Source organism: Eucalyptus grandis, chromosome 6 (genome assembly GCF_016545825.1).
Source record: "Eucalyptus grandis isolate ANBG69807.140 chromosome 6, ASM1654582v1, whole genome shotgun sequence".
Lineage (NCBI taxonomy): Eukaryota > Viridiplantae > Streptophyta > Magnoliopsida > Myrtales > Myrtaceae > Eucalyptus > Eucalyptus grandis.
In genome coordinates this window covers 41,393,904-41,418,147 of record NC_052617.1, presented here as the reverse complement: position 1 = coordinate 41,418,147, position 24,244 = coordinate 41,393,904, and the positions used below count along the sequence as shown (strand labels likewise).

The window sequence follows — 24,244 nt, the reverse complement described above, 5'->3', positions numbered from 1 at the left end:
TATCCAATCTTTCCTGGATGTCATAACCTTTTAAGGTCTTGCTAAGGACTTCATAGGCCATAAGCCATAAACAAAGGCAATGACAAGCAAAAGGAAATACTTTGGAAATTGCATCTTATGCTAACATGCAATTAACCAAGATTTAAATAGCCAGATGAAAGAGCTACTTGTCTTGTCCGCAAGCAAACCACATCCTAACAAAACTAATTGACCACGATGACCGACACTAACAAATGGAGCAATAGACATCTCGTTTTTTATGTGTACAATAAGTGGTATCTTTAAAGTATTTAGAAGAGTCTCTTGAATCGTGCATCTGCCCAAAAAACATTGCATTTTCTTTGCTCAACATCCAAATCAAGTGAAGATTGGAAATTTTCAATTGCATGGTAAAAAATAATTGAAAAGTGCTCGCCCATCCCTTTCTTGCAATTTCAACCCTTTTGTACTGTTTTACACAATTTCTAGCATATTTTTCTTCATAATTTAACTTCTCATATGTTCCTACTAAAACAACCGACACTAGAAATGATTTATTTGTTCTAATCCATCCATCAAAGGTCACTCGATTTTTCTTTTTTGTTCCAGTATTCTTGAGTGATGTAAAGATTTTAGTGCTTTTAGGAGCTGTTGAGTCGACCAAAAAAATAAAATAAAAAATTGCTGATGATCGGGTACAACTTTTGTTGTTTTCCACTTCTAAAACTTGGCAAGATGAACTCTCATCATTTTTCTCTTGACTTAATTAACTCATTTTCAATTCTATACCCTTGACAATTGCAACAAAGTACCTCACCATGCTTTTCCTCGCGACCTGTCCTCTTGTACGAGTTTAAAACTCCAATGCTAAAATCCCGCTTCTTTAGGTAGTTATTGTAAATGGCGTAAGCTTCGTCATCCCCGACTTTTTCACAACTCTGATTGTTAATATGCTATAATATAAGATTGGGACAATTGTCCCGAAAGTCATAAGTCTGTTATACAACGGTCAATTCAGTTTTAAATTTTTTGATTGTGCAAATCTAATCCCAAACCTTTTGACGATTAGAAAAGTCAATCTTTTCAACTAATTTTGACTAAAAATTACTAATATTATAGTTTAGTCAATCATATAGGATGGTATGATAGGTGTTGACGTTGATTTTTTTTTTTTTTAATTTTAGATTTTTTCCTTTTTATTTTTTTCCCTTTTTCTCTGCACTGGTGAGGTGCTTGACACCCTCACTTGAGGCCAATGGACAAAATAAAGGAAAAATGAAATTAAAAAATAAAAATGGCAAAAAAGAGAAAAAAAAAATTCACGTTGGTGCCAACTATAGTACGTAAGATGTCTATTATTGACTAGATTGCAACATCGGTAACATTCGGTTAAAATTAGTTCGAATGACTACACTAAAAAATTATGAAAATATATAGGACTAAATTGATAAATAATTAAAATGTTTAACACTAAATTGACACATATGATTAAATTTATATAATTAAAAAATTTAAAATTGAAGTGACTTTTTAAATGACTTTTAGTCAGAATTTTGGCCAATGACACTGCTGCAGCTTCGGCATGATCACCCCGTTGCGTTAGCTGGACTCACATTAACAGGGGTCTCAAAATACGGGGGAAAGGGGAGCCCAACTTAAGAGTCGAATAGCGTGTCACGTCAAAGTACAATTCCGAAGAGACGGCATTCTTTTGGTCATAATTCAAATTCTAAGGTCGCTCCATATACATTAATTAATACATAGATTTTCTAAGAAAAGATTCTCGGCTAAATTCTCTGACAATGTTCAAGATTCCTATAGAAAAAACACAGTCCTCGGCGAATCCGAAAAGCCGTGACACCGTCTCTGACGTAATCCCGATTATCCATCCTTGGATTTTAGCGTGGGGCCTTTTCCTGGGGGAAACCGCGTTTCTGCACAGGAGACGGAACAGGAAAAGTTCCATCTCGGCTCGGATTTTATCTCTTTCTTTTCTGCAGACTTTGGGTGGACGAACGATCGACTCTGTTCCAGAACATAGAGATTTTTTTATGATCGAACGAGAGATGATGGTGGTTCCATAAACACGTAGAATAAACGGAACGCGGAGGGGGATTGTAATCAGTACTGCAGACGAATACGTACGTCCATGTATTTTCTTCATTCCCATGATGAACATCATCTTCCATTACCCGAAACTGCCTGGAAGCTCGCTCCGCTCCCCTGCAAATGGCTCCACGTTTCGCCAATGAAACACCCACAGACCCAGGTGTGCAAAGTTACAGAAACCCCAATCAACGTCTATATATACGCACGCAGCTGGCTTGCAACTCCTCGTTGAACACCGCTTACCAATTCTTGATTCTCATTCGTTCAAAAAGACTCGATTTTTTTCCGAAAGTTTGACTTGATTTTTTCCTAAAGTTTTTCTGGTTTTCTTGGGGAGTTGTTTGTACTGGGTTCATGGAGGACGGGAGAAGCAGCCGTGGCGGCACCAGGTCGGGTTACAGGGGCGTGAGGAAGAGGAAATGGGGGAAGTGGGTGTCCGAGGTCCGCGAGCCCGGGACGAAGACTAGGATCTGGCTCGGGAGCTTCGAGACGCCCGAGATGGCTGCTGCTGCCTACGACGTGGCGGCATTGCACTTCAGGGGCCGCGGCGCGCGGCTCAACTTCCCGGAGCTGATGGACAGCCTCCCTCGCCCTGCGGGCTCGAGCCCCGAGGATGTCCGTGCGGCTGCCCACGAGGCGGCGGCACGGCTGAGGATGGCTCCCGCTGCGGCGCCGGAGTCCGAGGACGTCGGCGGCAGCGGCGGCTCGGGTGGCTCTGATCCGGCTCCACTCACAGTGAGGCTGTCGCCGAGCCAAATCCAGGCGATCAACGAGTCAACCCTGGACTCGCCGAAGATGTGGATGCAAATGGGGGAGGATCTGCTGGCCCCGGATTGCTCCAACAACGACGTCGAAGAGGATGACTTCGAGGATTCTCTCTGGGATCTCTAACATGCTATTCTTTTCAACCACTAATTAATTCCTTTTTACACACGTCCTTTACAGTTTATACAGACGCACACGAATCTAGTATTACTTCCGCATGCATGCATGAAAAACACCTTCGACCGCTTTTACTCCCTTACGTACTTTGACCTATCCTCAGGCGACCCAGAAATACAAAAGTCCTTTTTCCTCTTCTTTCCTTCTTCTTTCAAGTTAGTCCTTACAGAGAATGCTGGTCTTCTGCACCCGTGCTTTCCCCTTCTGATTCAAAACAGCAACAGCAAAACGTGGTGATTGGTTTTTTGAACTCACCATTCCTCATTCATTCCGTAGAAAGCTTTTACCCTTCTTCCAGGAAAGACTCCATTGCCTTTTGCTATCAGGTTTCACTTTGATTTTCGTAGGGTCCCCTCCAGGCTGATCTCCAAGGCAAGACTAACATCTGTCCAGAGACTGGGTGGGATGGGGCCGTGGAAAGTGGAGCAGGCGCCTGGCGGTGTCATTTTTCCGAATTGACTATTAGAAATGTGGTGTATTCTTTTCGCCCTTATCTGCTTAGCACAAGGCGTACCGATGCTGCGTCGGTGATGGTGATGTGATGTGCGCGGGGAAATTCTCTTGTATGACCACCTTTCTTAGTCAGCTGTGCGAGGTGGTCTATGGGTCATGTTCTTAGTCAAACTTATTTTCGCTTATTTTTTTTGTTTTGATTGGATTGGATCATTTGTTGTCGGGCGCGATTGTTGTCCCACGAATTCTTCTCTGTTCCCATTGTTATATATTTCCGCCGATGTATTTGCTTATTACTTCTTATTGTATTATACTCATTTTATGCTAAAGGCAACGCGTCATCTCTTATTTATCAAAAAACTCTAATAGAAAAAAAATCCGTATATGATTTTATTCATAACTCCTTGAGACCTCAAATATATGCATCTTCAAATTTTTGGGGGAAACTCATAAATAATTTTTTTTTAAATTATCGAGCTTTTTGAATAATCACAAATTTTTAAATACAAAAAGTCATTATCTTAGAGTCTTGAATATATCAAACCGTCTTAGTTCAAATACTTATGAACTTTTTTTATAAGGGTGAGAACCTATCGGTTAATCATACACGTATTGATAGATGACGGGATGAAAATCAAATCCCAAATTCCAAAAACTTATTGTTCAACCAACATTAAAATTGTTACCATCATGGCATCATGATTAACTGTAACTATTTGACCAAAATCGCCTTAAACTTCCCAACATCATCATGTGCATAATCATATCTGATTCTTTATAACTCAAGATATTTTTATTTGAAATTAATAAGTAATCATGCATTTATTCCTAATTCACAAGCTTTAATCCATTGAAGAGCCCATAGGGCTCCAACGGGCGCCACGTAAACTCAATCCACTTTTCTGGTGGCTGGCAAGCAACCAAGCAAACCGCGGTCGTCGTCGTCTCGCCGCCACGCCATCGGAGATTTCCCCAGAAAGCAGAGGCTTCGCAGTGGAAAAAAAGTTTCTACCGTTGCCGTTCTTTCGCCTTGCACGGACTTCGATCGACGTTCATGAGGTGAGCGAGCTCGTCGGTGGATCGACGCGATGGCCGTAGCGATGAGAACCTGCGTGACGGCGGCGGCGACGACACCGCTTGCTCCGTCGCGGATTGCTTCAGCCGCCAGTCGGCGCGGTCTTCCCTCGATTTCGCTCCGACCCGCCAACGGCAGGGCTCCCGGAAGAGGCGTCTCGTCGTCGTCGTCGGCTTCGATTTCGGACAGTCAGACGGCGGTGGTCGCTTCCCCGCCGGAAGTAGAGCGGGATTCTGCCGCGGAAGTGGTCAGGAGGTTCTACGGGGGGATCAACGGTCAGGACATCTCCGCCGTGGAGGGCCTCATCGCCGACAAGTGCGTGTACGAGGACCTCATCTTTCCCCGTCCCTTCGTGGGTCGCGAGGTAAGATGGATTTGTCTGGTCTTGCTTCTGAATATTTGGAATTGCATACTGAGATATTTACTTATGACGAGCTAAAAAAATCATATCTTTCTTCCCCGCGAATTCGAAAATGTCTGTTCTTTTTATGCTAATTGGGCATCGTAGAGCACCCGATTAATCTCTATGGGTCACGGCAATGCGACTGAATAATTACCGAGGCGGGAGGCTCTTTAGAGTGATTTTATGAAAGGAAGTTGCTATCCTCCGAGATTCGAATCCATGACCACGCATATTGGCATTCACTCTACTGTAAAGAGTGGATTCAGGAAACTGGTGTCATATGGGATGTACATTGTCTGCTGGATTTCCTAATCCTCAATTTGCTCACTGAATAGCCATGTTTGTGCAGGCAATCCTGGATTTCTTCAAGAAGTTTAACGATATCATAGGCACAGATCTCCGCTTTGTAATCGATGATATATCCGAGGAGGATTCTTCAGGTGTAGGCGTCACATGGCATTTAGGTACCTCGAACCATCTTGTTTGATTAACATTCTAAAAGTTCTTAAAATTCCATTTGTCTGTTGTTTGGTTCGATTTGTCAATTGACCATAGACTTTCTCATCAGAGTGGAAGGGAAAGCCTTTTCCATTCAGCAAAGGATGCAGTTTTTATCGGCTTGAAGTCATCGATGGAAAAAGACAGATTATGTGAGTAAGCTTCCTTCCAGCTATATATAGCTGTGTACTAATCTTAGTTGTTAAATTGTGGATTTCCTACTATTCAACGTCTGTTACCTTCTATTGTCTATATCTGATGGGAATATCATCATTCCTTCCTCAATACCATAAAAAACGCTCCACGTGCTTCTAGAAATGGTGTTCCATAATGAGAAATTCATGGTAGCAGCTCTATTTTACTTGCATTTATTTTATGCGGCCTTGAACTGACTCGTCCCTTGTGGAACAGCTATGGAAGAGACAGTGTCGAACCTGCATTAAAACCTGGGGAGACTGCCTTGGTATGTTTCTGAGCTATTTCTTGTGTTCTCGTGGCAAAAATTCACCTGACAATGAAGTAAGTGTAAAGAGGAAATGATTATAGAAGAGAAGAATGATGGATGCATAGGGACAGACACCTAATAACAAGCCAGGGATTCATCGGCCTGTGGCATTTGCAATAACCTTAAGTTAACCAGACTCTCAGGTCTTTGAGGAGTTCTGTATGCTTGTGCGTTCTCATGCATGTTGTCACACTAAAATTTAAGAATCTGACGATTCTGTTGGGGTTTTGAAGTTTAAGTTTGGAAAGAAATATGATCAAGAAGGGGAGATCATGTTTAAGCATGTCAAAAGGCTTAGTTGACAACTATGGATTGAAAAAATTGTGATAACAACGTAATTCCTGAATTGGTCACACTTCACTTAAAAATTTGGTTTGCTTACTTCGTCCCAGATCACTGCCTCCAAAAGAATGGGTTCATAACATTCTGAGATTCTTAAGCTTGGCTTTAAAGAGAATCACTTTTGATTGATGGAATCTAGTCGTTTTACCTATGATGAGGCCTCATTGAGGTCGATTGCTGTACTGTTTTTGCATTTGCAGGTTGCAATTAGAGGTTTGGTGAGGCTGCTTCAGAGATTTCCTCAGCTGGCGGATTGGTTATAGGGAAATTAGTGTGGCGAACTTCAATAAGATGAATAGATCCCCCCTCTTGCTCGCTCAGTTCTCTCATCAAAAGGCGCTTTTTCAACAGCATTTATCTGGCAAATCCCCTCTAAAGCCAAGGGAGAATTGGGTCGAGAAGCATATGTAGGTGTGTTTCCTGGGGAAGACAGTAAAAGAAAAACTTCTGCGGCTTTTCTGGCTGTTCTCCGTTGTACTGTTAACTTGTTGCGACTCGGAAATAATACACACGAAACCTCTCATGAAAATATGCAGAACGAGCTAGAAATGAGCATGTACAGCCCTAATGAATTCTCCAAAAGTGCTCAGCACTTTTCTTGTTTATAAGTAAGCATCGTGTGATGGGTGTATGTGCCTTCTTCTGGGGAGGACCGTGTTCACGAGACCCCTTTGTCATGTTCATGATGCTGCTCTTGGTAGAACTGCTCAACTGAAATTTTGCCCAGATTCAAAGCTTGTCGGGTGAGATAAGCTATATGGGTCAAATGGTGAAATTAGCATATGCCGACATCCAACCTTTGGATCCTTGATGCTTTATCTGCAGCATTAGACGGTAAATGCGTCCCACGGTCGGGTCTGAATGGATGAATGAAGACACGCGCCCGGTAGGCTTCAAGAACTCTTGCTCTCGGGCCGCTTGGTCATTTTAAAGCTTTGCCATTTTGCACAACTTTTTGTTGACTTAAGTAAAATGACAACCTTCACTCGACTTATCTAAATAATTAGAGAAACAGAACCTTCACTTCTTGCAATACTTTTTGTTGAATAATAACATGAAACTATATTATGTAATTTCCATTTTTGGGCATCTAAATCCTTAGAGTTATAACTTTTCATCTAATAGAGTCCTACCGTTCATATGGAAGGATTTTAAGGTGTATTGAAGTTTCAGATTTTAGGACTTAAATGGACGAGATAAAGTTTTAAAACTTAGGAGCACGTAAATGATAAGTTTTAAGATTTGTTTTCAATTTTTACTTTGTTAATTATTTATAAATCAACTTCTTTCCTTATAAATATAAAATAGAACTTCTCAAAAGTACTTTATGGTCAGAAACCATTAAAGACCCTTCAAATTTGCTTTGATGAAATCATACTTTCCCAACGTGATATTTTCCTAAGTATTTCATATGTCGTTTGTTTTCCATGTAAAAGAGATAGCCTATTTGTTTTTTATTTTATAAAAGAAAAGGTGCTGGTTTTTAACTTTTTGAAGATAGGAGAAAATTAATTTGAAGGGTACAAATGATGGCAAATGGTTCGTATTGACATAGACATAGCTCAGCAGCCAACCAGGAGCCACGTCAGCCGCTGCGCTGGCCGTTGCACAGGACAGTTGGAAGGAGGGGGCAACTTGGTCATTTCCTCTCGCCGCGCTAGTTGAACCACTAACGCAGCAAAGCTACGGACGACCCTATTGAAGGGACGCCTTGCCCCTTTCACACGGAGAGAGAGAGAGAGAGAGCGCGAGAGGGAGAGGGAGAGGGAGACGCCATTTGCAGCTCCCCGGAGCTTCGGAGTCTCCGCCTCCTGCAACTTCGATACTCTCTCTCTCTCTCTGCGCGCTCGGGCAAGGCAGAGACCTAATTCTCCACCTCCCTCCGCCTTCTCCTCGCCCGCCCCCGTTCCGCGCCCCCCCGGCCGATCGATCTCCTCCGCGGCGAATCTCTGCTCCCGCCGGCGGCCGCCGCGATCGCGCGCGCGCTAGGACAATGTCCGTCCTCTCCAATCTCAGCGCCTCCGGTCGCGCGGTCCGTCTCGCGGAGGCCAAGTCGGGCCGCTCCGACATTCGATGCCGCGGCGTCACCAGGATCTCCACTCTCTACAAGGTATCTTCCCCCTCCCTTCTCTCATTAGCGCGGAGCATTTTTGCGTTTCTTTCGGTGGATGACGTTTGAGGCCTACGAGCTTCTAGAATTGGCTTTTCATTAGTTTGAAAGAGGCACGGCACGCGCGCGGGACGGCCGCTGATCATCTGTCTAGCTTCCCGAATTTTTCGCAATGCGTTCGTAACGAGACGGAGGTCTAAGTTGTCCAGCTCTGGCATCGTAGTAAGCGCTCGAGATTTACAATCGGTCCGTCTTTGCTACTGCCGCGCACGAAGTGGGACTTGAGGTCTTGCACCGCGCCGTGGAACTGCAGTCGTCCTCCGATTAACTGCGAGAAAGCGAGAAAGCGACGTGTGCAAATGTATAAATGCACGTGTCATTGATGTTGTCGGCAAGTCGCTCGTGTGTATTCTCTCTAAGATTATTCCGGCAAAAGGAATTCCTTCCTGAGTTTTTTTCGACAAATCTTTTGATGTGGGTGATCATCCTCCTTAGTCCTGAACCACCACACTCTCTGCTGTATGATGATGCTTCTTCGATTGCATAGGAGTGTAATGATTTGTAAAAGTGTAGTATTTGTTGATTTTTGATGACCTGTGTAAATGTTGTTATGTTTGCCCATGTCGCAGGACGATAGGTTTGAGAAGTGTCAGTTGGCCTCTATTGCAAGGCGGACAGCTAAATATCCCAATATTTGCATGGCTCTAGTGGATGAGAGGCGTGCTCCTAGCAGAGACGTGGCCAAGCCTCCTGGAGTATTGGTAATGAAACTATTCTATTGGTTTTCTACTGTACCTTGATAGAAGGCCTAAAGAAAAACCAAAATACAAGATAATTAGTCTCGCCGCCAGTAGTTTGATTTGTCTGATGTTTCTTTGCAGGCGTATGATCTTGTGCAAGGGGCATTGGTGAGTTAGATGAAAATTCTTGATCTCCTTTCTAAATATGAATTCTGCAGCTTAACATGGCTGAAGGAAGGTATAATGTGGGTAAGGGGCCTCAGGGCTGCCATAGAAGTGAAAATTTGGGGTGGTTAAATTCTTTTTAAGGTTTTAATTTAGGAGGCAAAATGCTCAACTCTACCACTAGTTTTGAATTGGGTAAAGAACTTTCCATTAGGTCAAATTGTTGTCTACTGCTCCTTGTATGTTTGATTTTTACACTGAGATATAAATCATTGTTCTATATAAGATAGTAAGTACGAGACACTTTTGTCTGTCTGTCTAAGAGTAAATTCATCTATTTTAGAGAGATGCTACAGTTTCGGCTATACTTGTTTGTCTTTGAGTGAGTTCATCTACTTCAGAGATTCTAAGGAATATTTGGTGTCAGATTGTCATACCCTACTGAAGATGTTTCTTCCTAAAGTTTTAAGTGAAATGAAACTCAAAACTCTATCAGTTTAGAGAAACTTGAATCTTACTATGTTATTTGCGTGTTTGTTTCCTTTCTGTTGTTAGCTATTTGCTTCCCAATGTATGAGGATCTCAAATGAGCTTTCTCCTGGTTATAAAAAGAACTGCACATGTGATTTTTATTAACATGGTGGTTTGTCAGACTTTATTGTGCATTGAATTTTTTGATCGCTCAAGCTTAGAGTATCTAAGGAGTATAAACCGAAGCTTGATTCAGTTTCTTCAATTATCGAAGAAAATGTATTAAAGGCAAAGTTCTTGAGACTTTTTGTGGCTCCTTGGACCTAAACTGAAGCTTACTGAGTGGACCTTTAACAGTTGTTATTTCCATACCATACATCTTATTTTTTGCTTTTGACTTTTAAGTTTCCAGGTTAGATGGAGTTCCACTGTTGACAAGTCGCTACCGGATCCTCCAACAGCTGTCCTTCTGCATGGAATTTTAGGTTGCAGGAAGAACTGGGGTAGGTGCTATAATCTGATGTTTATTTTTGGTTTTTAGTTTAGGTTATCTAATTTGATTTATAAACTTTCATATTCAAACAACATATCCTTTGAAATTTTTTCTTTAAGCAGATTAAAACTATATCCTGTGCATCAGACATTTCAGGATCACTTAGTTTTTTCTGACTGCTTACAACAATGAAAAGACTGTGGACTCAGGTCTCACACATGGACGTAGAAACATTCTAATGGTGAATTCGGGAAGTGCATGGACATTAGTTCCGCAAACGTCATTTCAGTCATGTCACATATAGGATTTTTGTGAAGAATACGGCTCATCATTTTTTTTCCCATCAGTAGCTATGCCCCATTTATTCCAGGAAACACGAGCCAGACAACTATGCCGTGCTTCATGTTCTGATTGTAAAACTGTGCACTAGATTTGAGCTTTCGAAGCTTCCAATCAATAGATCAATTTGAGAAAACGCTAGCAGCGTAAGCGCTAGTGATACATCTTCTTAAAAATTGTAGTTCTGAACACTGATTCTAATGGCAACTTTAGCATTGCAAACAAGTCAGTCTGCGTGGGGAACCCTGGTTGGACTGAATGACAGCATTTTTCACCCTCCAAGTCAAGATTTTCGTTATTCTTTCATCATTCATTATCCTTGATTAATGTCCTAAACTCAATCGATGACTCTTTCTTCGTTGTTAACTCATTTGGATTCTCAAACCTTTGGCACAGTATGCAGTGTACAGCTTGCTGTTTTTTCCCATGTGGGCCTTTATTTTTGACACCATTTGAACAACTGAGCTCCCTAGTCTTATCTTTCTACCTGGTATATTCCATAATCATGAAGGGCATTAATGAATGTAGTACAATACTATGCTTCTTTTCATTTTCCGTCATCAAAGTCGTCCTGAATCTACGTACTTGATTCTGTGATGCATTTTATTGGAATTCTTAATCCCATGGTACCCATACTCAATTTCTTACACTTCCGACTTAAGAAGGAAACCATCCTTATAGAAACAATCAACAAAGGATGAAACGGCATTTTAGTGAGATAGTATATGTAATTTATTTTTGTGGTTTCTTAAATTTGTTGACATAAAAAATGGTTAAAGGTGCAACTTGGGAAACAAGGGCGCTCAACTATATTCTCTATCTGATACCTTATATTTATATTGATAGTAAGATTTTTTGTATTTAATGCCTTCATGTGCATATCAATAGTTTGAATCTAAGTGGTTTATATTTATGTTTCAGGAAGCTTTGCTCGGCGATTAGCCAAAGCATTCCCGACATGGCAGGCATGTGAATCAATTCTTAGTTTTATTATGAGCAATTTCTAGAACATATTTATGCTGACATGCAAGGCACTTTCGACAATTACAATTTTAAGCTTAATGATAATCAGTTTTGAGATCATCCTTTTTTATCAGAAAAACTAATCTTGTTTTATAGTCTCTCTACTGCGATAGGAAAAAATTATTTTGATATGCAGCTGCTGGTTTTCTTGAGCTCATTTGTCTTCTCTGTCTTGGAACTTCTTAGGAATTAGGACAAATAAACATGTAGTGTGGATTTCTTTTGACTGTCGTAAGTTGGAGTAATGCTACACCTACAGAGGTCTACTGAGATTGGTATACTAAATGAGGTGGCATCTTTTGTAGACTTGCCATGTCACTAATAATGCTCAGTAAGCAAACAAACAAACAGGGCCAATTGAAAAGATTATGAATTAGTTTTCCAAGAAAAAGGAAACTGAGCAAAATATCCCGCTAAGCTCAAAGCTGTTCATCTCTGTTTGAGCTTGTTCGCCTAATTTCTCCACCTTCTATATCATGAACCCTGACTTGTTGTCAGACTCTCTGCTGGCGCTGTGCTTGCAATGCTAAGGGGTTATCAAAGTCTAATTCCACCAAAATCATGGTGTGTTGGACTTAGCTAAACATGGTGCTCTTCATCTTCTTCAATTGAAGGAGATGAAGATCTGAAGACGGATTCGAGAAGTTCCTCTTTAAATAAGATAAACTGGCTTGATGATGACTAAAACCCTTCAATCTAGGTAGTTAATTTGCTTTTCCTTGATCTTTTCTCTGAAACACAAAGTAAAAAATGGTGTAATGAGTAGGATCGAATGCAACATGAGTGAAGGTTCATGGTCGCAAAGTTGTGACAGATGAGGCACCCGATGGGGCCATAGGAGGCAGAGCTGACGGTGTGCTGATTAATGGGGGAGATGATCGTTTGGTGTAGAGCGGTTGAGGGCGATTGGGAAAGATGCTAATGCCAGGGTGTGGATTAACTGTGCACCTTCTCCAACAATTTTTTTTTTCTCTTTTAATTTGAATAACCATTCAAATTATTTCTTTGTTTTGCTGACTCAACATTCATAAATTGACATGTCAAGGGCCACATCATCATTTGGTAAACCAGAATTCGTGAACCTTAGTGTAGATGTAGCATTACCTCTAAATGTTTATGCTTGATTCTCATGCATAATTTTGTTTTGTGAACCTTAGTGTAGATGTAGCATTACCTCTAAATGTTTATGCTTGATTCTCATGCATAATTTTGTTTTAACACAGTTTCTCTTGGTTGACCTGCGATGCCATGGGGATTCTGCATCGATGAAAAAGCGAGGCCCTCATACGGTTTCCTCAACTGCCCTTGACGTGTTAAAGCTGGTGCGTATTGCATGAGCATTGATTATGAACTGTATGCTTGGATTATCTCTCTTTTCTCCCTTTCTAGCATATTCATTTACATAAGATGTGTACTTGCATGAGCCTGCTGTTGAATTGTGACATCACTGGTTATTTTAGTATTCATTTTTAAACTTATTCCATTTTGTCTAGAGTACATTACACTCAACTAACATCTGGACATGCAAACCTGATGAGCATGGGCTTTTTGAAAATAGTTACTCTTTGGGGTACTTATCAATGAGAATGATGGATGTACCAGTAGTTTATGGGCACCTATCAAGGGGAATAATGAATGTAATCCAAAGAATATCTATCAATTTATGTTAAACCTGCACCAATTGCTTATGAATCCTTTCCATGGATTTTTTCAAGTGGATGTGGTACCGTGGAAAAATTTTCATTGCTAATATTCTGCTCCTCCTTTTTGGCATTATCTTTCTTTTTAGACCTCTCCTTGTTTCACCTATTTTCCATTACATTCTACCTTCACTTTTCTTATTATTATTATTATTATTATTATTATTATTATTATTTTTTTTTTTTTTATTTTTTTTTTTTACTCCGTGGAAATTCTCTTCGAGGCACCTTTTCTTGTTTGCTGTTGTGACAATCATCCTGGCTGTATCTAATCTCGTGGCTCCATCTTTTTGGGCCAAGTAGTATATGCTCTTAGGTGAATTTTTGTCCCTTTTTCTCTTTCAATTTGTCTTTTGATAATCTTTCTATACATTCTATATGTCTGTCATATGAAGTTGTTCAATATTGTTACTATCAAGTTTATCTATTGAGAATCTGCATGTCTTGTATCTCCCTATGATCCCGATTGTGTAAGGTCAAAGGACTGGACTGAACATAGCACTGCTGAATGAATGTTTGTCATCAGCTTTATGTGCATTAAGCATCGTATTTCACATTTATCAAATATTAGTCCAGCGTTTAATGCGCATTATTGTAGAAAATGAGAATGCATTTTGGTATTACATTTCAACAATATCTTGCAGATATTGACACATCATTATTTAAAATCTGTAGCATTCTATTATTTTCTTTAGTCGCTATTCAAAGAGTATCCACTTTTAGGGGTTTTTCCTACTGGCATGACCTGAGAAAAAGATGCATACTCAAGTGAATCAAGTAGATTTTCTTTTTTCAGCAACAAACAGCATCAAGTTTGATGACCTCTAAATTCCAATTGATTGAATTTAATCCGACAATGAAGTCTGTTTTGCCATTTCTGTTCTGAATGTAACTTCAAACAGCAGTACTGCTGTAAAAAATCCAGATTACGTCCCCAATGTTTGATTCAATTTCATAAACTAATTTGGAGTGTCTTTTCTGGCTGTACCTTGTAATTCAGATGATATGAAGCGGTTATTTTGCAATTATGAGTGCATGGTTTAATCTTTACCATGCCTTCCATTTATTCTGGCATTAATCTCCTTTTCTTCTCTTGGACGAAGTAGGTCGCACAGCTTAGGCTAACACCCCGGGTTTTAATTGGTCACAGTTTTGGAGGAAAAGGTACTCTTTTAAATTAGCAATGATAGCTGTTATCATTCTCTCTTATTGCCGTTTCTCAAAGTTCTTTATAATCTTTAACCATGATGCAGTTGCTTTGAGCATGGTTGAACAAGCTGCAAAACCTCTTGCACGACCAGTCAGAGTAAGTATCCTAATGGATGTTGGCATGCATTTCAGTTTCAAGCGTAATAAGTCCCTGACAGTGCCAAAATAATGAGTTCCTCTTCTATGTATATCATAAGTCATCATCTTCTCCCTATAGGTTTGGGTCCTAGATGCTACTCCAGGAAAAGTTCGGCCTGGTGGAAACAAAGAGGACCATCCAGCTGAGCTAATTTCTTTCCTCAGCACACTGCCTAAGGAGGTGCGTGTATGGTCGATATGTTGATTTAATAATAAGTTGTGTGTTTTGGACGCATTTAGCGTCTTTACTAGGTCGTATTTGGGATTAGTCGTGATTTGTCCTAGTTATCAGCTGGGCATTAGCTGGTCCTCTTTTTGCTTGAAAGGGGAGATCTTGCGTTTATTGTGTGTAACAAGTTAGTGATGGACTTTGCTGTTCACCATCCCTCATGTGGTCTGGCTTTATCATTTGTCCAACAAATTTTGTTGCTGAGAGCCTTTATTATTTTGCTCTCATCTATGGCATTCATATACTAATCTTTTCCATTTCCAAGGGTAGGTTTCCTCGAAGCGTGATGTAGTAGAAGCTCTTATCCGAGAAGGATTTTCTATGGATGTTGCTCAGGTAATTTTGGAGATATTAAATTTGCTGGGCTTGGATATTACAAGTTGATATCTGGATGAGAAAATTTATGATTTGCATGATGTTGTCACTGAAGGATGGTAATTAACATTAGCCGAGTTGAAAATGTTCATCTTGAACTGTTGTTGATAAATCATTCATTCTTAATTAAGATTGTGGTGAAGCTGTTGTTCTCTCCTAATTGAATGTTGAACTCCATAATATTAACCTTTTGACATCCTTTATTAGTGGTTTCTTCTTGTGTTCTTTGTTCCCCGGAGTCAGTTTCATCGGTGTGGTTTCTCATATGTTTCTTTTGTCATTCACGTGCTTGCCGAATATTCACCTGAATTATATCTATAGTAGCAGATAGTTATTTGTGTTCCATGCATATGTGGGAATAATCTGTGAGCTAGTTTACCCACATCTGTGATGCATGTGCCTCTAACATCAGTCAAATTTTCATCTTTGAGATGATCTTTAGGCGTGTCGTAAATCCTAATGTGATCTGCAATGTTGATAATCCTCACTTTAAGTCTTTCCTCCACTTTAATTTTTCTTCCACTCTCTGCAAAGGTCATTGATTTTCTTTTATAAATTTTGTGCGACATTTGTTTGTTTTGACTAATGTTGCCTTTTGTCTAGTGGGTGGTAACCAACCTTCGACCAACGGAGTCCCCTGGTTCACCAACAAGCTTCTCCTGGGCCTTTGATCTTGAGGGAATTGCTGAAATGTATCAATCATATGAAGAAAACAATTTATGGTATCTTCTACTTTCAATTATCTAATAATGGTTCCATCTGATCGCTCTAGCAGGTTGCATTATGCTAGTGGATGTTGAACATGAATCTGTTTAACAGAACTGGTGACTCAGTCCGGTTCCGTAGTGACAATGAGATAAATTGCAGTCAATCATGCGAAGTAGTCTTTTGTTTGCTTCACACAACCTTGTGGTTGACTTGTTTTAACTTTCAATACAAAAGAAGAGAGACACCAGAAAGAGGAGATGCACTTATCACCTGCCAAAATATTCTTGCGCATAAGTCAGGTTTCCAACCTTCCGCCACCCTTTGCTCAGTGACGATTTGTACAAATGCAGGGAAATAGTAGAAGATGTTCCTGGAGGAGTGCATGTGAACTTTTTGAAGGCAGAAAGAAGCTTGCACAGATGGGCACTCGAAGACATTCAGAGAATTCGCGCCGCGGAGGAGCTAGCCGCAGATGAAGGCGGAGCAGTCGAAATGCATGTCCTTGAAGACGCTGGCCACTGGGTATGTTCTGTCGCTTCCTCTGTTAGATTCTGGTCAGGGACATCATCATATCACGACGCTTGCTTCCTCTCTGCCCTTTGCTCATGCGAAGAGGCTTTGAATGGTTCTTGTAGCTGAATTCCTAGCTGGTACCAGGTACATGCCGACAACCCCGATGGCCTCTTCAAGATCCTTTCATCTTCTTTCCAGATGCTGAAATGAAGACCCCACCCGGTCCCCATCATTTTGCGGACTGCACAATATAGAGTTTTCTCTGACTACTAGTACGCCGCTCTGCTTAAATTTTGTCCAGACCTCATAAAAATATTCCCTCTGTAGCATACATTACACATCTCTGTCTTCCCCCTTTTTCTCTAAATGTTCTATATATCCTTGCGTTTCTAGAGGAAAAAGCGTAAACTCGCGCCATAGATGTAAAAATTCACTATTCGTCATTGAGTTTCTGATGTTCAATCAAAATCTCGATGCTCGAGATGTGGTACTCGAAATTCCGCAGAAGGGATGTAATTAAACACGGAAATAGAAATCCTCAGCTTATAGGATTTGTAGCAACTTTCTCCGCAAGCGGGGACCTAACTTTTTCTTGATCCTGCGAATCTCCTCTGTATTTCATGTTCTGTTCTCTCATTTTCAAGGATAAATAACCCAAAATAGTGGAGAACTTTCTTAGAATGTTTTAAAGAAGTCACGGGCATTGTGTCGTGTTTTATGGCCAGATTATAACCTCGGTGTTAGCTCCCGAATCTATTTCGAACTCAATTAAAGACGTGTACCTTTCCCGACAGCTACTTATTAATTCCTGTAATTATTCATAGGAACTTATGTGATTTTTGGGGAAACGAGGAAAAATTGATGGGATGAGAATTTAGATGAAATGTGGATTTTTTTTCCAAAGGAAAATTTGAGTTTTTAAGTATTTTTCTTATGTTCATCCCCTCTTACCAAGCAGCAAAGCCTTACTGATTAATCAATAATTACGAGTTGGTGATTGGTTAAGTATAAGCTGGGAAACTTACCTTGAGATCGTTACTAGGAGGGGCACTTTGATGTTGACTTGTAAATTTCAGACTCAATACATCAAACCGTCTAATCAAATGCAGATTTACAACGAAGTTATCATCTTAATAGAGTGATTCGGTTGCACTAACTTAATAAATTTTAAAACTAGAATGGATTGTCTTAAAATTATAAGATTCGATTGTATTTTCACAAGTTTTTAAACTCTTGGTGCCCAAGTTTAATTGTGAATTTTATACATTATATCTTGCTCTTTTTAATTTGAAATTTCAATTTGTTCTCAGTGATATGTTAATGTATTGGGCCTGTAAATCACAGGCTGTAATGTTTCGCCGTTTTGATTAGAATGCTATAGAACATATGTCAAACATATTAACGTCAGTCAGATCCTATTAACCATAAAAAAATGATACATCTGGATTAGAATTTATGAAGTTGTAAAAATTAAATAACTTGAAGCATCAATAGATGTAAATATTTTAACAATCAACTGTTGGCAATAAAATTTTCATAAAAAAAGAAAAGGATAATATTTGAATAATATTATTTTGAAAATAAATCAAGGAAATTCTAATACGCATCCTTGGAAAAGAAAAATAAAAATATTGTAACCTTCTTTCAAAGATACAAATTGAATATTGCATATTTTCGCACGATATTTGACCAATGCTCTTCCTGTATATTGTCATGGATGGTGATATATTCATCCACTCTTGCCAAAAGAAATTGAGACATCAAATGATGACCAAAAAGAATATATGGAATTTCCATAAAAAAAACTGAAATTATATGAAATTGGAAGATAACTTTGAAGAAATCACTTCTAATTGGAAGATACCATTTTACTTTGGAGAAAGCTCCATACAAATTAGCTTGTTGACTTCTTCCACGCCAAGTTGATGACACGAGGCCGAAGAATCCAACAAAAGAAGGAAGGGTTAATATCCTGAAAAACCCCAAACTGGTACATTTGTGACAAATTTACCAAAAACTATTTTTTTTACCATGAAAAACCCCAAACTGGTATACTTGTGACAAATTTACCCCGACTGACTATAAAAAACCATAAACTGGTACATTTATAACAAATTTACCCCAAACTAATTTATTTGACTGCAAAAAACCCCATAATGGTAAATTTGTGACAAATATATCCTTTGCTAAATTGGATTAATACCACAAAAAAATCACAAAAATTGTAAACTGTGACAAACGGAGCATAAAGTCCTAAATTGGTATACTGGTCAATTATCACGTGTCATTTAACTTAATAATTTGAGAATAAAATTTAATAAAAATTAACAAATGGTAAATTTGTCACAAGTATACCAGTTTGGAGTAAATTTGTCAAACATATATCAGTTTAGGGTTTTTTGTGGTAAAAAAAATAGTTTGGGGTAAATTTGTCACAAGTGTACCAGTTTGGGGTTTTTCAGGGTATTAACCCAAGAAGGAAAGCTATGAGTTATACTTTAATCCTTCTTATTGAATCCTATTACTACGTGCTCTAAATATTCAATATTTTTGTATAATGATTAACAAAATATTACAATTTTACGTCGTGTGTTTTTTTTTTAATTAGGGAATAAATTAGTATGACGAGTTGAATTATTTTGCCGTAATATCTATCCGTGGGTAGCTATGTTGGTTGAGAGTTCCTCCCTCATCGTAGAGGTCGAGAGTTCGAAACTCGCAATTGTTAACGATTTAAATGGGGGCTTTGACGGTGGGTTGCTGGGCTAGTCTCCTCCGAGATATAGGGGCCCGGCCCTCAGGAGCCGTTCGGGCATGGGGTCCGTGGTGGAGTCCTTGGTTACCAAAAAAAAAATTATTTTGCTGTAATAAGATCGATACCAGCATTCAGAATAAACAACATATATAGTTTTGTACTCATTTAATGTGTGACATCTCTTCAATTTGCAAAATTTTGTAAATTACTAGCACTTTATGTGAATCATTAGAATTCTCCAATTTCTTTTGGAATCAATCAATATTGCAAGTCTGGTGAGATCAAGCATCATGACTCTCTAAAGCCAACGTAGAATTTGCGTCTCTCTAAGTTTTTTCTTGCTCCAGTGATGTCTTGAAACCTCCTCTCTTTTCGTGTGACATTTCATCTTTTTTGGCATCACTTAGGCAGTGTTTGTTTGTATTCTTATTTTTTGTTCATGAACAGAATTTTTGTTTTTTTGTTCCGGGGAACAAAAAGAATAAACGAAGTTTGTTTGCGTTTTTTTGTTCCAAATCTATTTTTTTTTTTGTTCTCATGAACAAATTTGGAACAAAACAAGAAACAAAAAAAAACTTGTTTCTTGTTTCTGGAACAATTTAGAGAAACAAATTTTCTCTCTCTTATTTCTTTTCTTCTTCTTTTTTCTTTGGTCGATCACCCACCTTGGCCATGATCGGCGACGCCATTGAGGGCCGCTTGGCGGTGGCTTGGCGAGGACGAGCCTCGTCAATGGTTGGGCGAGCTCGGCCTCGCCGGATCCGGGAGAGCCCGAGCTCGCCCGGCCAAGGCAAGGCCGAGCCTCGCCCAACCACGGCAGCTCGGCCTCGCCGGGTTGGCGAGCCTTGCCATGGCTAGGTGAGGCCACCGGCCCTCGTCGGCGGTCGCCGGCCATGGCGGAGGCGGCGGCACCGGCCAAAAGAAGAAAAAAAAAAAAAAGAATAAAGATATTAAAAAATTAAAAAAAAAAAAAAAGAATATAAATTTATCAAATGTGTTTTTGTTCATTTTTTTTTTTTATTTTTTGAACAAGTTTATTAAACGCGTTTTTAGTTAAAAATTGTTCATTAAAACAGAAATAGTTTTTCCTGAACAATTTTTAAACATAAATGTTACCAAACGCACCCTTATTTGACTTTGGCAAGTAGAGGTGGGCAAAATGATCAGACCATTTTGGACCATTCCCAATTCCTAAAATTTGGATCCAATATCGATTCGGGTCCCTGATTCCAGACCCCTCCACCTGGATCACCTGAATCGGATCATTTTATTTATTTGTTATTATTATTATTAGTACAACAAAACTGAAACCCTAATAAGGTCACGCTAAAATCCCTAAATTGCCCTTCGCATGCCCCGCTCTCAGTCGGCGGTCCGCTCAAGCCTCGCGCCTCTCGCAGCCTCACGTCGCTCGCCCTCAGTCTCGCTCCTCCCACCTCAAGCCTCCCGCCTCACTGCCCTCGGTCCCTCTCGCTCGCGGCGGCAGCGGCGGCGGCTCGACGCCACCCTCTGTCCCTCTCGCTCGCGGCGGCGGCGGCTGCTGGACGCCGCCCTCTGTCCATCGCTTCCCTCTCCTGTACGTAACTTCTTTCGTCGCAATTGATTGATTCTTGTGGCTGGGTTTATCTGATTCATTGCCTTTTTGAACTGCTGTGGATTAAGGGGAATTTTCCATTTTCGGCGACTGATGCTCGGACAATGGCCGAGAACGATCCCGTGCGCCTGCTCGAGCGTGTGTATGTTGCCTGTATGTTGTCCACGGATGGGAGACTGATTTGGGGGATTGGTCTTGAATTGTTACTATCTGGAAATGAATCGATAGGAGATACCGCCCGTTCCGGGGCCTCCTGCCCGGGAACTGATCACCCTTAGTGGCGCAGGTCCGCTGCAGCTCTTGAGGCGTGCTCTCATCATCGTCCCACGGTCCCTCTTTGTTCCTCTAGTTGAAAAAGATGCCTTGGTAGCTAAAAACATACGAGCCTGCATCTTTGCCGAATATCTGTTTGTATAGTTAGGAATTTGGTGGCTCCAGGAACTCAATCTATTATGTGGTTTTGGAGAAACGACCTTATGCAGTACCTTGAGGAGTATGTTCGATAGGTTAGCGATTGAGTAGCATCATGCGTGTAGTGCTGCGGGCCGTCATTTGAGATCGTCACTGTGCAGCAACTAGCTTCTTTTGATTCGATTTCCATTTTCTATCAGTTCTTATTGTGTTGGATTTTTGGGAAAGCGACTTATTTATACGTGAATCCTGTTAATTATGGCTGTAGATCTCCCTTTGATCCTACGATAGAGATTGAATCTTTCTATCTACTGTCTATCCCAATTAATATTCATTATATTTTCAATATTGCCCTAGGTCTGTGACATTAGTGCCTTGCTTGAAGTTGGTGACACTGCAATGTTGTCGATGATGTATGCCTTGCCCGTCTCCGTCACTTCCAGGACGCCTCTCTCTGTCCATTATCCAAAGGTTCATACCGAAACAATGGAGACGGGTGGAGTTGGACTCTGCGTCGAGTGATGAATTGATGATAGATTCTCTTTCGAGGTTGCTCGAAGGCTTCATTAAGCAAGGTGACTTGTCCAATGCATTTAGGACCTTCTCTGTCATCAGGCTTCATGCCTCCTCTTCTTCTTCTTCCTCTGGCTTTAGGGATTCTCTGCCACATTCTGCATCTTCTCTTTTGCTCCTGTGCACCAACCGTAAGCTACTCCTCCAAGGGAAACAGCTGCACACACAAATCATCTCCTTGGGTCTTCAGCATCACCCTGTTCTGGTTCCGAGGCTGGTTAATTTTTATACTGCGTTCAATCTCCTCTCCAATGCAAGTGTTCTTGTCAGGACTTCTGATGTATCGCGGCCTTTTGCTTGGAATCTTCTCATTTCTTGTCATGTTAGGAATGGGCTGTGTAAGGAAGCTATGTCCATCTTTAGAGAGATGCTGGGTAAGGGAATTAGAGCAAATGAATTCACTTACCCTTCCGTTCTCAAAGCTTGTGGCGAAGAGACTGATATTGCTTTTGGGAAGGAAGTTCATAAATTAATCGCTGATAGTCCATTTGGTCGGAACTTGTTTGTCCAGAATGCATTGCTGTCCATGTATGGAAGGTTTGGAGAGATTGACGTTGTCCGCAGCATGTTTGAACAAATGCAAGAGAGGGATGCCGTTTCTTGGAATACCCTTATATCTGCCTATGCATTTAAGGGTAAGTGGAAGCAAGCATTCAAACTGTTTGAGAGCATGTGGGCCGATGGTATTGAATTAACCAGTGTAACCTGGAATACTATTGCTGGGGGTTGCTTATCGGTGGGTAACTACCGAGCTGCATTGGAGTTGGTCTCTCAAATTAGAATTCGCAGCAATCATTTGGATTGTGTGACAATGATCATTGGTTTGGGAGCATGTTCTCACATAGGGGCCTTGAAGATGGGCAAAGAGATTCATGGCTCTGCTGTCCGTAGTTACTATCACGGGTTCAATAATGTGAAAAGTGCTATGATTACCATGTATTCCAGGTGCAACGACCTAAAGCATGCTTATATTTTGTTTCAATCAACAGAGGAGAAAACTATCACTACGTGGAACTCAATGATTTCTGGCTATTGCCACATGGAAAGATCTGAGGAAGCCTCCTTGCTTTTTAGAGAAATGCTGTTGACAGGAATTGAACCAAATTTTGTCACAATTGCGAGCGTTCTTCCCCTGTGTGCTAGAGTGGCAAACCTCCAGCATGGTAGGGAGTTCCATTGCTACATTGTACGACGAGAATGTTTTGCGAACCATTTATTGTTATGGAATGCTCTTGTGGACATGTATGCACGCTCAGGTGAAGTTTTGGAAGCTAAAAAAGTATTTGACATGATGACACAGAGGGACGCGGTAACATATACTTCGCTGATCGCTGGGTATGGGATGCAGGGAGAAGGATGGATTGCATTAAGATTTTTGAAGAAATGGTTGCTTCACAGATCACACCAGATCATGTAACGATGGCTGCAGTCCTCTCAGCTTGTAGTCATGCTGGGATGGTCATCCAGGGTGAAAAGTTGTTTGAGGATATGCAGAGAGTTTATCTGATAACTCCACATTTAGAGCACTATGCTTGCATGGCGGATCTGTATGGGAGGGCCGGTTTATTATCTAAAGCGAGGGATATTATTTCCCGAATGCCTCATTCACCCACTCCTGCCATGTGGGCCACTCTTGTAGGAGCTTGTCGAAAGCATAGGAATCTAGAGATGGGTGAATGGGCAGCAGGAAAACTGTTGGAGATGAGGCCCGAGAACTCAGGTTACTATGTGCTCGTAGCTAACATGTACGCTGCTGCTGGTTGCTGGAATAAGCTCGCAGTGGTGAGGGCTCTCATGCGTGACATGGGTGTCAAAAAGGCGCCTGGTTGTGCTTGGTTGGACGCGGGGTCTGTTGTTTCACCTTTTGTTGCGGATGATGCATCAAGTCCTCATGCTCGTGAGGTCTACCCGTTAATGGAGGGGTTGAGCGATGTAATGAAGGATGCTGGTCATATTGACTATGAGGACATGAATGCAGAAGTTGCAAATTTCTAATGTCAACTCGTGCAGGAAAATGGTCAATGGGTTCGAAGTATTGGGGTGTATTCTTCTTTTGTAGTAAGGTTCTGTCAAAAGTCTGCAATTATATTTGCCGTGGACACCGCAATGACTACAATGCACTTCGTTGAGATTAGTTTATTATCAAGTATAGGGAGAATCGTGAATATGCCTTGGTTTCAACATGGATGTAAAACACAAGATGGAACATTTTCTTCTTGTTGCTCCTTAACTGATGTCCAGTGTCCATTTTTCCTAACGTCTGAAGGTCAAGCTGGTTTCCTATACAGTCTCAAGTGATGCTATATTAAGAAGCTTGAGATTGTGTACCGTGTGTGGCCCCGGAATGATTAATAGCTTCATTTCAATGTTCGGCAAGTAAAAGCGTTGCCTA

General features: G+C 40.6%; 4 protein-coding genes across 5 annotated transcripts; all 4 read left to right on the top strand.

The window, feature by feature from the left end:
• The first annotated feature begins 2,318 nt into the window (after positions 1-2,318).
• Positions 2,319-3,756, top strand: LOC104449820 (ethylene-responsive transcription factor ERF021). The gene has a single exon (XM_010064091.3). The coding sequence runs from the start codon at positions 2,443-2,445 to the stop codon at positions 2,977-2,979; it is 537 nt and encodes a 178-aa protein (XP_010062393.1). The 5' UTR covers positions 2,319-2,442; the 3' UTR covers positions 2,980-3,756.
• Positions 3,757-4,341: 585 nt separating this feature from the next.
• LOC104449819 lies at positions 4,342-6,972 on the top strand. Its single transcript, XM_010064090.3, has 5 exons — positions 4,342-4,922; positions 5,311-5,425; positions 5,530-5,611; positions 5,871-5,922; positions 6,507-6,972. The coding sequence occupies exons 1-5, from the start codon at positions 4,572-4,574 to the stop codon at positions 6,567-6,569; spliced, it is 663 nt and encodes a 220-aa protein (XP_010062392.2). The 5' UTR covers positions 4,342-4,571; the 3' UTR covers positions 6,570-6,972.
• A 1,049-nt stretch (positions 6,973-8,021) lies between these two features.
• LOC104452014 (protein ABHD11) lies at positions 8,022-17,115 on the top strand. 2 transcript variants are annotated; one of them, XM_039316008.1, is made up of 13 exons: positions 8,022-8,416; positions 9,046-9,177; positions 9,298-9,324; positions 10,205-10,295; positions 11,546-11,589; positions 12,871-12,969; positions 14,454-14,511; positions 14,601-14,653; positions 14,774-14,875; positions 15,194-15,259; positions 15,902-16,020; positions 16,357-16,528; positions 16,664-17,115. In XM_039316008.1, exons 1-13 carry the CDS (start codon positions 8,300-8,302, stop codon positions 16,727-16,729), a joined length of 1,146 nt encoding a protein of 381 aa, XP_039171942.1. In that variant the 5' UTR covers positions 8,022-8,299; the 3' UTR covers positions 16,730-17,115. The 2 variants fall into 2 exon arrangements, with proteins under 2 accessions (XP_039171942.1, XP_039171941.1); XM_039316007.1 differs by having other exon boundaries at positions 8,278-8,416; positions 10,198-10,295.
• Positions 17,116-20,627: 3,512 nt separating this feature from the next.
• Positions 20,628-24,218, top strand: LOC104449818 (pentatricopeptide repeat-containing protein At1g71490). Its single transcript, XM_010064088.3, is given in 3 exon segments — positions 20,628-20,850; positions 21,637-23,222; positions 23,225-24,218. Coding segments are annotated over 2 exon segments (2,151 nt in total). The 5' UTR covers positions 20,628-20,850; positions 21,637-21,694; the 3' UTR covers positions 23,848-24,218.
• The last annotated feature ends 26 nt before the right edge of the window (positions 24,219-24,244 follow it).

What these genes read in the sequence shown, in the direction of transcription:
- LOC104449819 (XM_010064090.3), top strand. Translation starts at nt 4,572, where the DNA reads ATGGCCGTAGCGATGAGAACCTGCGTGACGGCGGCGGCGACGACACCG. An exon ending in AGGCGTCACATGGCATTTAG is followed by an intron (nt 5,426 to 5,529) that starts GTACCTCGAACC and finishes CTTTCTCATCAG; the next exon opens with AGTGGAAGGGAAAGCCTTTT. An exon ending in AACCTGGGGAGACTGCCTTG is followed by an intron (nt 5,923 to 6,506) that starts GTATGTTTCTGA and finishes TTGCATTTGCAG; the next exon opens with GTTGCAATTAGAGGTTTGGT.
- LOC104452014 (XM_039316008.1), top strand. Translation starts at nt 8,300, where the DNA reads ATGTCCGTCCTCTCCAATCTCAGCGCCTCCGGTCGCGCGGTCCGTCTC. An exon ending in AGGTTGCAGGAAGAACTGGG is followed by an intron (nt 10,296 to 11,545) that starts GTAGGTGCTATA and finishes TTTATGTTTCAG; the next exon opens with GAAGCTTTGCTCGGCGATTA. An exon ending in CCCTTGACGTGTTAAAGCTG is followed by an intron (nt 12,970 to 14,453) that starts GTGCGTATTGCA and finishes TGGACGAAGTAG; the next exon opens with GTCGCACAGCTTAGGCTAAC.
- LOC104449820 (XM_010064091.3), top strand. Translation starts at nt 2,443, where the DNA reads ATGGAGGACGGGAGAAGCAGCCGTGGCGGCACCAGGTCGGGTTACAGG.